The sequence below is a fragment of the Grus americana genome, chromosome 1, assembly GCF_028858705.1.
Source record: "Grus americana isolate bGruAme1 chromosome 1, bGruAme1.mat, whole genome shotgun sequence".
NCBI lineage: Eukaryota > Metazoa > Chordata > Aves > Gruiformes > Gruidae > Grus > Grus americana.
This window is the reverse complement of record NC_072852.1, coordinates 76440855-76453581: the sequence shown is the minus strand read 5'-3', so window position 1 is coordinate 76453581 and position 12727 is coordinate 76440855. Positions and strand designations below refer to the sequence as shown.

The following is a 12727-nucleotide window of genomic DNA, read 5'->3' as shown; positions in this document are numbered from 1 at the left end:
GATAATCCTCCTCTTGCCTTTCTCTCAATTTTTAGTTTGTTCTAAGCTTTTTCTGACATTGTTCTTTCCTCTTCTCTCCTTTCCATTACGTTCCTCTGCACTCTCTCCTTTCCTCCTCCTACCCTTTCCTCTGCCATCTGCCACTTTCCTTTTTACTTGCCTTCTCCTACGTTGTTTTGGTTTGTCCTTGTGTTTTCTTCTTGGGTGTTTTTTTTTTTCATTTTCTTCTCAGATTCCTGATTGCTTTTTCTGTTGTCCTCCTTAGGACTTTTCATTGCCCCCCCTCCTTGATCCTTTACATTCCTCCCCGTCCATTCTCACTTCAGCTCTTTTTTGCCTTTCTCTATTTTTTCCAAAATCCATAGATTTGTACACGCTGTGAGTTAATAGCCTTATCACTTCCACTTGACCATTTGTCAGCCTGCTGGTTTCAGTAAAGCCATGTGATAATTTCTGTAGTTCTACAAGTCACAAAAGTCTTCCATGATGGGCAAGAGTTGAATTTCTAACACTTAAAAAAAAAAGGGGGGGGGGGAGGGGAGGGGGGGAGAGAAAGCATCCGACAAATATTGTTCTAAGCCATCTTTATCCAATATCAAGAAATATTTAAAAGGCATAATATGAGTTATTTTCCTTTTCAGACTTCCTGAGTGTAGTTGCTTTTTGCTCAGAGGATGTGCTGTGTGTGATTATTCCACCCACTGCTGCCTTTTGTAAAGTGAAGACTGGCATTTGGGGCACACTTGCAGGCTGAGGGAGATAGATGGGCAGGTTGGTGCTGAGTGCATCCTCTCTCTGTGGATCATCTCCTGCATCCTGGGAGTTGCTGCTTTCCGTCTTTTGATTGTTCTGATTAATAAATGTCTTTTTTTTTTTCTCCCCCATAAAATAAGCAATTGATATATGTCTCAGCACTGATAATTTATCATATTTTCTTACTTTCTAATAAACCAAGGTGTAGCGTAGGAGGTGAAGCCTGGAGTGTGACCAGGGAGAGCTTCCCCTTTTTTTTCCATTTTGTAAAGAAAACTTGAGGTGATTTTTATTGTTTTAAAAATGGGGGGGTGGGGGTGGAGCTGGGGTGGGCAATGTTTCTCATTTTCTCCGTCTTCACTTCGTGCACCAGTAATTGAAATTTTGCCTAGAAGACTTTGTGGGTATGAGAAAATTGATGAAACTGCAGAAGTTGAACGCGTGAAAGTTTAGTAAGTGAAACTGGCTGATACTTTTAAGCTACTTGCTTTAAAGCTATTTGTTTACCTTTGATAGTGCCTACTTAATTAGTGTCCTGAGGAAGAGAAGCATTTATGTAAAACTCCATAAAGTGTAACGAGTTAGGACTCTCCGAGAACGTCTGGAGAAGTTAGAAAAGAGACAGTCTGTCTCATGGGTTGCTGGGCTAAGCTTGTGATCTACTGCGTGTGCTGGAAAGTTGCTATATAATCTTATGCCTTAGTTTTTCTTTTCTCCTGTTTAAACTATACCTTCTATGGGACAGGGAATGCTTTTTTTACCTCCTGATGTTCAGGACAACAAGGTTTGAATTTATATAGTATCCTGCTGTTACTCTAATACAAGTAAGTAGAAAAGACCAGGGAAAAAAAACCCAAAAACCAGATGACCTATTTTTAATGTATCTGGAATCTTAAAAAAAACCCCCACAAACCAAAACCAAAAAAGCTTGTCTGGAAACAAAGAACCTGAGGTTTTTTGTCTATAAATTGAGGAAAATACAATTGAAATAATACTGATTTTAGAAAAGTCCTTGATAGCTCAACTTGTAGAGCACTGGACTGTAAGTCAGGAGAGCTGTGTTGTGCAGCCTGGCTACAGATGGAGCTGCGTGGCTGAGGTTACACAGCGCCTGCTCTACGTTTCCTTTTCTTTGAGAACTATGATTAGAAAAAATTCACCCACCTTTGGGAGGCAGACCCACACGGCAGTGACTGCACATTCGTGTACGTCTCTCATTTCTCTGCAGTGTGGTGGCACTGAGCTTTTTGAGGCTCTGCGTGAGGATGGGAAGCGGTGTGTTTACTCAAGTAGCAGGATGTGTGGGGAGTAACTGAGAAATGAAGACTGGTCCTATAAAAAGAAGGTATTGTTACTTCAGAGAAATAAATGTTTCATGAAGTCTTCTGAGAAGGCACATTAATTATAGATTGTTACAGAAAATAATAGCTGACTTTTTGCCTTACAAGCTGAAATCCCGACACTCAAAGTAAAATCTCCTACAACATATGGTATGATTTAACACTGCACAGCACTTTGTAATTGTTTTTTTCTTCTTGGTGTCCACGGTATTGTAAAAGTTACCTGGGAGTTATCATGTACTCTAGGTTGTATGATACAGTTCTCATTGTAAATGCTCCCCTTTGAAATGAAAGTAACCACCTCTGCGAAGTGGCCGGGTTTGCTCTGGTAAAGATTTGTAATGCTTTCTCCTAGGAACAGCAACTCCGGGCTGTGATTAGGGAGCAGATTTGGGTCAGTGCCAAGGAAAGTTCTACCACCGGCGATGTTTTTGTATGAACAAGCTTTGCCACTGCAGATAGTAGAGGAAGATCGACTGCTATGAAGGGAAGAGGCGATGCAATGGAGAGCTTGGTATAGCGGTGGCCAACGCCTGAGAGAGCAGATGGTGTATTTGCAGAACTAGAAGCATTGCAGTGTAGTTGGTGGCTTGAGGGCGGCACTGTTGCAAAGTGCTGGCTCTGGGGGCGCAGGCAGCGGGAGGAACGTGTGGCACAGTCTTGCTAGTCGTTTTGGCAGCACTAACATCAGATAGCTGTGCTTAGCTGGGCCTGATGGCAGTTGAGAGCGCTGCCTGTTTGTATTTTGTTAAGAAATGAGAGTTCATTTTTACTTAGGAAAGACAAGGCCAGCCTTCACACTAGATTGCCCTTCCCTCTTCTGTTGTACTGCAAGAGCTGTTCCTACTGTAACGTGGTTTCAGTAACTCCTCACAGACGGTGAAGTGATGGGGATGTTGGGGGATATATGGAGGATATATCTCCGAGGAGCTAAATCGCCGCCTCTTCCTCCCTGTGTGAAAGATTAATTCCATTGGATTGGCAGTGTTGAAAACGAGAATAGGATCTACCTTGGTATCTAGCATCTTCTGCAGAGAGGGTATGATTTTGACACTTGAATTTCCACTCATAAGGGTGGAACAGAGGAAATTTTTCTCGTCACATGTATGATAGATGGGACTTCCCACACGTGCTGTTGTGGATTGGTGGGCTGGAGTTCGTCCTAGGTAGTTAGCAACTGCAGATGTTAAACTTGGTCTGGGAATTACATAGTGAGTAGACAGCACTGGAAAATAGAAACTGTCTGCTGCTGTCCTGACTCAGTGGTTAAAAACCCAGGCCACGACTTCAGGATAGTTCCCTATGGCTTCCCCTGCTGACATTTTTGTGACACTAATGGGCGAATGACTTGATTCCACTGTATGTAAAAATGACATGTGAGATCGGTAAATTCAACAGGGTCACTTAGACGTTGATCCAGTGTGTAATTGAAATGTGCGCTTGATATTGTGGTTGCTATTTCATATTGCAGCACCTTTGATAATGGAGGTCAGGGTGGCTAAATGGCGCTGTTGGAAAGGGACTCTTTTCCGAGAAGGCAGCAGGAGAGCTGAGGGTACAGAGAACTGTTTTCAAATTATTCTGTGCTATGGGATGCGTATGCCACTAGCTGTGTTGAGTGCAGTGGTAAATAAGCACTTAACATTGCTCACGTGGAGCTTGAGTGTTGGTCTATTCTCCTCTTTTTCTCTTTCTTTTCTGTGGTGTTGTGAGGAGCAATGTCTGTGCAATGCTCTCTGTGCATTGTGGCTTGCCAGTGGTGGTGCGGAGTCTCTTCTCTGTGGGAAAGCTGCCTGATGCCCAACAGAGAAGTGATGTTGCTGATTCTGGCCAAACTGTGGTGTACATGCCTGCAAGATGTGCTTGTAGGATCAAAAGAGGAATTTTTTTTATTCTTAATTCTGCCCAAGGTGAAACCTCCTCTAAGTAGGGTATGTTGCTGCTATTACCTGGCTCTAGCTTGTGCCGCGGTTGGGTGGCTGGGAGTCAGGTAGGAATAGTTGGTTTCCTCCCGTCTCTACCTTCCTGAGACCCAGACATGGAGCAGGGAGGAGATTCTTCAGAGGTCTTTCTTCTCTGGATCTGGATTAGTCCTCAGAGTGCTTGGCCGTCTGTGACAGTTAAATGTGGAGAGCTAATAATTTGGGACAAACCTTCCTTTGATGTCTATAAATCACAACCCATGTTGGGGAAGAGTTTCACACTGTAATACACAGGCAGTCCTGTATGTTCTTACTAGTCTCACAGTAAAACTCTGATTGCTAATTAATACTTTCCTGTCCTTTCCTCTTGCTAGTTGACAAATGTGGGGTGTGAACAGACAATTACCAATGTTTGCCGAGTAAAATGTCTTTTAAGCTTAGCTTTTAGAGCAGTTGATGATTGGGACCATGCAAGGCTAGGTATCTTTTATCACTCTAAAATTAGTTGTATTTGGATGAATCGTGAGCCTCTATTTCTAGTCTATAGGACTGTCACTGGCCAAAAAATACCCAAAAAATCTTGAGTCAAGGATTTTCGCAAAATTTAGTTTACTGCCAATTAACATTGACTTTCAACTATTGATTCCAGTATAGGGAAATAAAGATGAACAATTGAACAAGCACTTAGGGAAGCACCCCTTGGCTTCCCTCCAGACACATCTCTCCCCCTTCCCAGTCCCCAGGCCCCTTGCCACACAGCTCATGTGGTCCCCATGGGGAGAGGATGGAGGTCGGTGCCTTGCGACTTGTTTTCCTTTGCTGCTCCTTGTCTCTTACTCTGCAGCTCCCCTGGTTGGCTGCAGTCCCCTCAGGGGGTACCTCCTCCTCTGTCATCCTTTGCGCAGCCACTCCCGTGTTCAGTTTGTGTCACTTTGTTGTTTATACTGTTAGGTTTTTTTAATCAATCTTAGTGAAGGTGCGTGTAGACCCAAACACCACGCTAACCTTCTCGGTGGCTTGCAGCCGAATGTCTGTGCAATCCTTTGTTTCAGCGGTGCCAGAAGGAGCAGGGCAGCCAGATGTATTTTTTTTTTTCAATGTTTCACGTGCCTTCAAACAGTGCACCTGTAGTGCGCTGCAGCAAAGAGAGCTAATAAAGCAGCAGGCAGTTGTTTGTATGGCAGGCTCACAGACTGGGACTCTTGAGAGAGGTTGCAGAGAGGTTGCACGGAGCAGGCACATGTGGGGCGTCGAAGGCTTTAGGTTCAACTCAGATGTTCTGCCACCCTTTTTATGGTATCACTGCCATCAAGCTGTTTGGTGACTATGTTTAAACACTGGCATCTAGGCATTTCTGGAAAAAGAAAACCAACCCAAGCGTACTTACAAATGAAGGAAGTGTCTTTCAACATCACTTCTGAGTATTTCTTTCAATCTTCCCCAGACTGCCTTTTCAAGGTGTGTCCTATGAACCGATATTCAGCCCAGAAGCAGTACTGGAAAGCCAAGCAAGCCAAACAAGGAAACCATACAGAAGCAGCCCTGCTGAAGAAACTTCAAGTAAGAGACATCTGTATTTGTAATCTTATCTCAATCTGCAGGCTGTAGAATTACAATAGTATGAGAAGGAATAATAACAAGTGCCTTGGGAACAACTGTGATGGGTATTATTATGCCACCGTAGCAACGTTATATTCTCCTTAGCTCTCCTGACTGGCATTTATTGTCCCTGCCCTGTTTTTTATCTTACTTTGGGCTGGGGGTTGTGCCTTTGCTATAAGAAAAATACTGCTTTCAGAAGTTTCATAAAGTAAAAATGGAGTTGTTAAAATCAGGAGTGGGCCCTGGTTTAAATCATGCTATTATTTTAGAAGTCCTTTCCAGGAGTTAGGCAGAGGGGTGGACAAAGAGATGTTTTCCACGCTTTAGTCTGGAATTTCCTCGGAATTGCAGTTGTCTCTGCTTTCAGTCCAGGTGATTCTTCTCTGAACCATTGGGCAGATTCTATTTAGGCATCAAACACAGTGTGGATGAAGTGACTCCTCTGTCTCTGAAAAACAGCTGTCCTGATGTTATAACTGGTTGCATAAGACTAAGTGAAAACAAGGTCATACCAAACCTGGTTGATAGCTTCATGTGCAATGGAGAGGCTGCCCCATGCTTCCAGTTAAAAACAGCAGTGAAGGCACATGGTGTGTGGCTGGAGCTGGCTACTCAGCAGTTGGAGCTAGGAGCTGAGAGTTTGTTCTGTCGCTGTTTTTGACCCAGACTATTGTGCTTAGCCTTGGTTTTGCAATGTGTGACCTACTGGTGTTGTTCTGTTTATATATAAAGTCAATATATTTGTATGCAATTAAAAAACGAGTAAGAGGAATAGTGAAAGGGAGGAGCTAATCATAGGCCCTTCTTTTTCCTCCTTCAGGATGAAATAAAGCACCTGGAATTGCTTTTCATGCTTGAAATTTTTAAAAATAGCATGCATTTCAGGTGGGATCATAAATTGTGGCTGAGTATTCTGGGTAATGAAAAAATCAGAATCATTACATAGGGTATGGGTGATAATAGTTCAGAAAATCATGCTCCAGCAGGATTCAGGTGCAAATATTTTCAGTGCAGCAATGCCTGCAGGTTGAAGGAAGCATTTTAAATGTGATACCATTTCATTTTTATACTATCTGTTCCAGTAGCTGAATACAGGTACTGATTTTGTAGAGTTTAAAGAAAAAAAATCATTCTCTTGCAGCATGCCGCAGAACTGGAACAAAAGCAGAACGAAAGCGAGAACAGAAAGCTGTTGGGCGAAATTGTAAAATATAGCAATGTCATACAGGTAAACCAATTGAAATACATCTGCACTCTCTCTGAGCTGGAAAGGAAACAGTTGTTTCATTTCAAGGTTATGGTGAAAATGAAACTAACCACTGTAATCTGGATTGTCAAGGGTCAGGTAAACAGAACTTGGTGGAGTTTACAGTATTGTGTTTTTCTGTCTGTTTTAAAGCCTACCAGAAGTGCTGCATATTCATGTTTAAATAATATGTCATAATAAAATTTTATGTGTGATTTTTGCTGCTGCGGTTTGGAATCTGAATGTAAATATGTATCTTTTATTTTCAAGATTTATTTCCAAATCATATTATAGAGGTGCTGTGCAGGTCCTTTTAAATCACTGAAGTCATTTGTACTTCATGACATATAAATGAGACCAGAATTTACGTTCTTAAGTGCAGCACAACTTTCCTGTAATGGATGAAATTCCTGAAGGTAACACTATTAAAGGACCCTTGCCCTACCTGTAGTATATGCTGTCAAAGTGATTGCTGACACATTTCGCTCAATCTGAGATATAGCATCTGTTTTCCTAAACTGCAGTATTCTTTGATAACTCTCTTCTAGTTTTATTTTGTCTTTGTCTACGTTAAGAAAAATCACTACAGTGTGAAAGCCCGCGCTTCCTCTTTTGACTGAAGGGAGAAAAAGCAACAGCCATACTAAATTTTTTTAATTATTATTTGTTGACAGCTACTGCACATAAAAAGTAATAAGTACCTCACGGTCAATAAGAGATTGCCGGCTCTGCTAGAGAAGAATGCTATGCGGGTGTCTCTGGATGCTGCAGGGAACGAGGGATCCTGGTTTTATATCCAGCCGTTCTGGAAACTGAGGAGTGAAGGTGACAATGTAAGTGGAAATACAGAATGTCTAAGAGGGAGAAGGCAGAAAGTTTCCAGAAGACACATGATTTCTTCGCTACTGACATAAATCACAATGGATTAAGTTCAGAAAAAAAAAAAATTTAAACAGTGCTTGGGACTATTAGCTTTTAGATGTAACTAGAAAGTGTTACCAAATTATATGGTCTGGAATCTGAAATGTTGTCACATTCATCTGTGCCTCTGCTGACCTGTATTGGGACGTCTTTGCTAAGTCCACCCGTTACGTGCAGTTTTACAAAGCTGATAATAAGTCACAGTTTACATCAGAGTAAAAATATTTTTTAAAAGTTTTTTTTTTTTAAAATATTCTAGGCTACATTTTTTTTCAAGAGGACAGCAGAGAACGTCTCTAGGAAACACATCAGGTTTCTTTAAATCTGTATCCCCCCTCAACACGAGAATGGCATCTATGACTGGAATTGGGTTGGATGGTATGGTGGGCCTTTTCTGGGCAGGTTTCAGTAGGAGCCTTGCATATTGGTAAGAGGAAGAATATATGGGAGAGCTCTTTGCTGTAGATCTGAGAGTTGCACCACAAGATCAAAATTCAGTTCTTCATTCAGTCGGCTGCGGCTTGGTTAAGTGCCCGCTGTGGAAAATTCAGATCTGCCTCTGGGAAGGCCACATGATGAACTTGTGTGGTTTTATATTGTAGACCTGGCTGGGAATGTTTGGCCACTCTCCCTTGTGAAGTACTCAGTGAAAGAGCCCTCGCAGGATCGCAGACAGGAATGCCTGTTTTCTCGTGCATTTTCTCTCATTAACTTTGTGGTTACCCAGCTCTTGGGACGCTCTCCAGGAGGAGTGTGGTTACTTGCAGTTCCTTTTGGCAATCTGTTGCGGGGAGGGGAAGGACTGTATTCCCGGCTCCTGCTCAGAAGCCCCTAAAAGTCATAGCCTTTCCCTGCTCCGTGCAGTGATTGGAAGGGTAGGTGAAAAGCTCCCCTTTTCCCCAAGGCTGTTGCAGAGAAAAGCAGCAAACACGAGTAGTCCTCTGTGGCACCTCTGCATGGCTTTTCAACTGGGGAAAGGAAGTGTTGTGGATCAAACATTCCTCTCCCTCTTTGGAAAGAAAAAAGGTGACTTACTGCTTTAAGTTTTTGACTTAATTTCTTAGAATAACATTGAGTCAGCATCTTCTTAATTTCTCATGCCTGGGAAATAAGTACGCGTCACACTCTCCAGAGCGAGGACCTGGGGATCCCAGGTTGTGATCTGCAAAGCCATGGTGAGCCCTTGCAGCTGAGCGCAGCAGAATGATCGTAAGCCTTAAAAGCCATCCTCAGTACTGCAGAGCTTTTGATTTAATTTGACGCCGTTGTGGGCACATGAGAAACGTGAGAGTTTGGAAGTGGTTTTGCTGCTCTGAGAAGTTTGCAGATGGCTGTAACATCCTTTTCTGCAGACTTGTCTCCTAGTTTGTTCCCTGTGGGGCTGTATTTGACAGGCTCTGTGCTACAAAGACACTGGGGGAAACTGTTAGGTTTTCTCCTAACTTAATGGCCTCTTTTGGAACCTGCCTGCTCCTCATTTTCTGTCACCATGCGTTCCCTTGCAGAGCCATTATTTCACCATTCACCATTCACCATTATATTTTACAGAGGGAAGTCTCGAGACCAAAGTTTTTCCTTCTTTCTACGAAGCCCAAACAGATCTGATAATTTTCTTTGCAAACTTCCAGAGCTAAACATCAATCCTTTGGTAGCTTTCTCAGAACTGCTCTGGCAGATTTCCACCCCTTCAGCGGCTGCAGAAACTAGGCAGCTGTTGTAAGGGGGACAACGGGTAGCAAGCAATGGGGGAAATCCTTCATCTGGCTCTCGCAGGCAGAGGTGGGCTCCAGCCTGGTACCCACTCCTTCTCTCTCAGTTACTCCCAGACACGTGCCCATTAAAAGGGCTGGTTTCTGGGGGACTCACCTACAAAGCACCTAATACCACATAAGATGGGGCCACTTTACCTACTCACTAAGTTAGCTTTTAAAAGACTTTTTTTTTTTTTTTGTATACTTTTCTTCTGACCACTCCGTGCATGTAGTTAGCTTGGTATATCAGGCCCTTATTCTGTTTGGAAACTTTGAGCTTTTTTTTTTATTTTCAGTTTCTGTGCTATAACAAAGAAATTCCCTAAGAATATACATTTTAGAAAGTCTTTAGAACAGTAGAAGTGAGTATTGAATTACTACTTGGATGACTGATACTGTGTCAGATAACCCAGGCAAGGTAGAACCAAATATGCCACGTATCCTAACAACAACAACAAAAAAACCCGGTGGTTTAGTCTGGAGGAAGCTGTGATATAGGCAGTCATGTGTGTGACTTTTATGGTAAGTCATCATGCTTGTGAAATACTTGAAATATTATTTTTCTGAAGGAGGGTTAGCTTAGCTTCGTTAACAAGTCATTAGTTATGCAAGTCAATGAAAGTAATGAAAAAATATTGCTGAAAATTTGCAGTAATTGGCATAACTCTGCAATATCTTATGCAGACTTTTATTAAGCATCTCTCAGCTCTCCTTTAACTGGAAGATGTGACTGATTAAGGCTAGAGCTGGTTCCAGTTTGACTAAATAGCAAAATGTGCACTGATGGCAGGATTACCTCTGTGTGGATTGCATTTTTGGTTGTCTGCCATTTTAGTTGTTTGAAAGCTTGATCTTGCAGCATCCCGAGGAAGGTGGTCTTAGACTTGGGAATGCCCAGCCATCTGTGGGAAAGTTCTGTTAATCCTCCCGACCTTTGAAGTGTGTCAGCAGTGCGACTAGCAGATGTGGTTATAACATAAAAGCAATGGCGATGGAGTAGCAGAGCCTTCGGTGTGCCCGATAACCTACTTGGATAGTTAGTCCAAACTGAAATCGCTGCTACTGCATCTTCACAGCTAATGTAACCTCTTGCAATTGCCAGTCTTTGTGATATACTACACCTATACTAGGGTATTTGCCTCAACTTCTTGTGGTGTAGATGTAGCTGTCAGGTGGACTTTCTGGGTTTATATGCAACCACAGAATCGCTCTAAGTGATGCCAGTGCTGGTCCCGCACCCAGAAGACAGAATGCAGTCAGCTATCCGCACTCTCAGTATACCCTTTCCACCAAGATGTGGACAAGTAGGGTTGCATGAATTTAGAAATTACCTTGTGGGGGAATAACTCCACTGCATCCAAGACTGAAGGACCTTGTAGGTTTATCTTGAATTCAAAAGCTGGATTGTCTATGAATTTAATCATTCTCTGGAAGTTTCTTATCTAGACTGGAAGGGGTAAAGAGTTTTGTCAAAGCAATCAGGAATGTAATCCTCAGAAGTGTGTGTCTAATGTATCTTTAACACATTAATGTCTGTATGTAAGGAAGAAGTTCAAGAGACCTGTCAAACTATTACCCACTGCTGGTCTACAGCATACTGTGGCCAGCTGTGCCCAAGGATGGCTAACGAAGAGGACAAAGGTGTCAATTTTAACCTTGGGAATACATTGCTCTGTCTTCTATGATGTCCATCTAGTCCAATTCTAGAGGCAGAAATCTGGGCACGTGGGCATGCATGTGCTCTGCCTCCAGTGTTTTGGGCATGCTGTGGCATTATATGGAGCTGGAAATAAACCGGGCAGGGGATGGAAGAAACTAAAAGGAGCAGACTTGTTGCTAGCCTGAGGCAGCCATGTATAAGAAAACAGGATTCCCTCTTTCAGGAGAACTTTGCTTTTGTTTTCTGCATCACTGGTGGAGGGTATATAGGAAACAAGTGCTGTTAGAAGCAGGAAGAAAAAGAAGAAAGAAAACCACAGGATATCTCATTGCTTCTGTGGCAGCTGGCAGAGCTGGCCAGCATCAAGGGCAGGTTACTGATGTGGACTTGGAGCAGGGTAGGAGACAGACACCATGACGCCACATAACAGTTCTTCCTCAGGTGTGTGCCCACAGCAGAGTAGCTGTGTACGTCTCCTTTCCTCTGGTTGCTTCCGTGATAGTCACAGGCTTGCATTCAAAGATACCTTCCCCCTACTGCTCCTTTTTTTTTCTTTTTTTTCTTTTCTTTCTTCTTTTTTTCTTTTTTTTCTTTTTTTTTTTTCTTTTTAAAGAAGATGCTCAATGATGTGTTCTCTTACTAATTAGGTTGTTATAGTCCTGGTGTACTTGCAATAATTTTGAAGTCCTGATTCCACTTTGCAGGATGCAAGCCTGATGGTTTTTTGGTTAATGAATTGTCTGGTCATAACTTCTTAAAATGGGCTGTAAGTAATGTCTGTGTGAAGCATGGCATGCAGGAATGTATTGCATAAGTAATGTATCTTAAAGGCATCTTGTCATTATTTTGGTTCCATTAGTGAACTTTTTCTCATTACTTGGATCAAATAGGATTTCTATGTGTAGTCTGAGCATGATGACACTGTCTTTTGCTACTGTTTATTTTAGCTGTTTTGGTAAAGAACAGGCAACCTTCTTTTTCACCTCTGTAATGTGTGGGCCAAATTCACCTGTGTGGAAGTTACACGAGGCTGAATTGGGCTCTGCTCTTTCATAGGAAACGTGCTGACCAATGCAGAAAGTGTTTTTGTTTGTTTGTGTTCCAAAAGAAAGCATGGCTTGTGCAGCATTTCATATAGCAAAGATCACATGTAGCCACTTGTCTTCCTGTGTGTGTTTGTGTTTGAAATTGCTGTGAACAACATAAGCAAATCAGGACCCACTGCCAACCAATCTATGTGGATTGATTTATTTTTTTTTTAATTATTTTTTTCCACCTCCTAGGTATGAATTGAATTCTCCATATGCATGTCTCAAGCACTTTTTAGGTCAAAGACATGTTCATATATTGTTTTTCCCTGTCTGTATAGGTAAAGAATTGCAAGGGCATGGGAATTTGTTTGCAGGGAGTCAGCTAGGAACTCCTCTTGTAGAAAAAAGGTCTCTCAGCTGATAGACCTGCTGCCTGCGTTGGGCTCCAGAGAGAGTAACATCAGAGGGGATGGAGTATGTTCACCTCTCTCTGAATTCCCA

At 42.4% G+C, this 12727-nt stretch overlaps 1 protein-coding gene across 3 annotated transcripts in view; it reads left to right on the top strand.

The window, feature by feature from the left end:
• ITPR2 (inositol 1,4,5-trisphosphate receptor type 2) overlaps nt 1-12727 on the top strand; it is a 263261-nt gene that overhangs the window by 35922 nt on the left and 214612 nt on the right. For all 3 annotated transcript variants that reach the window (XM_054827703.1, XM_054827693.1, XM_054827713.1), the window contains exons 3-5: nt 5460-5575; nt 6759-6845; nt 7538-7696. In XM_054827703.1, the coding sequence (XP_054683678.1) occupies nt 5460-5575; nt 6759-6845; nt 7538-7696 (362 nt within the window). The remainder of the gene's footprint in view (nt 1-5459; nt 5576-6758; nt 6846-7537; nt 7697-12727) is intronic.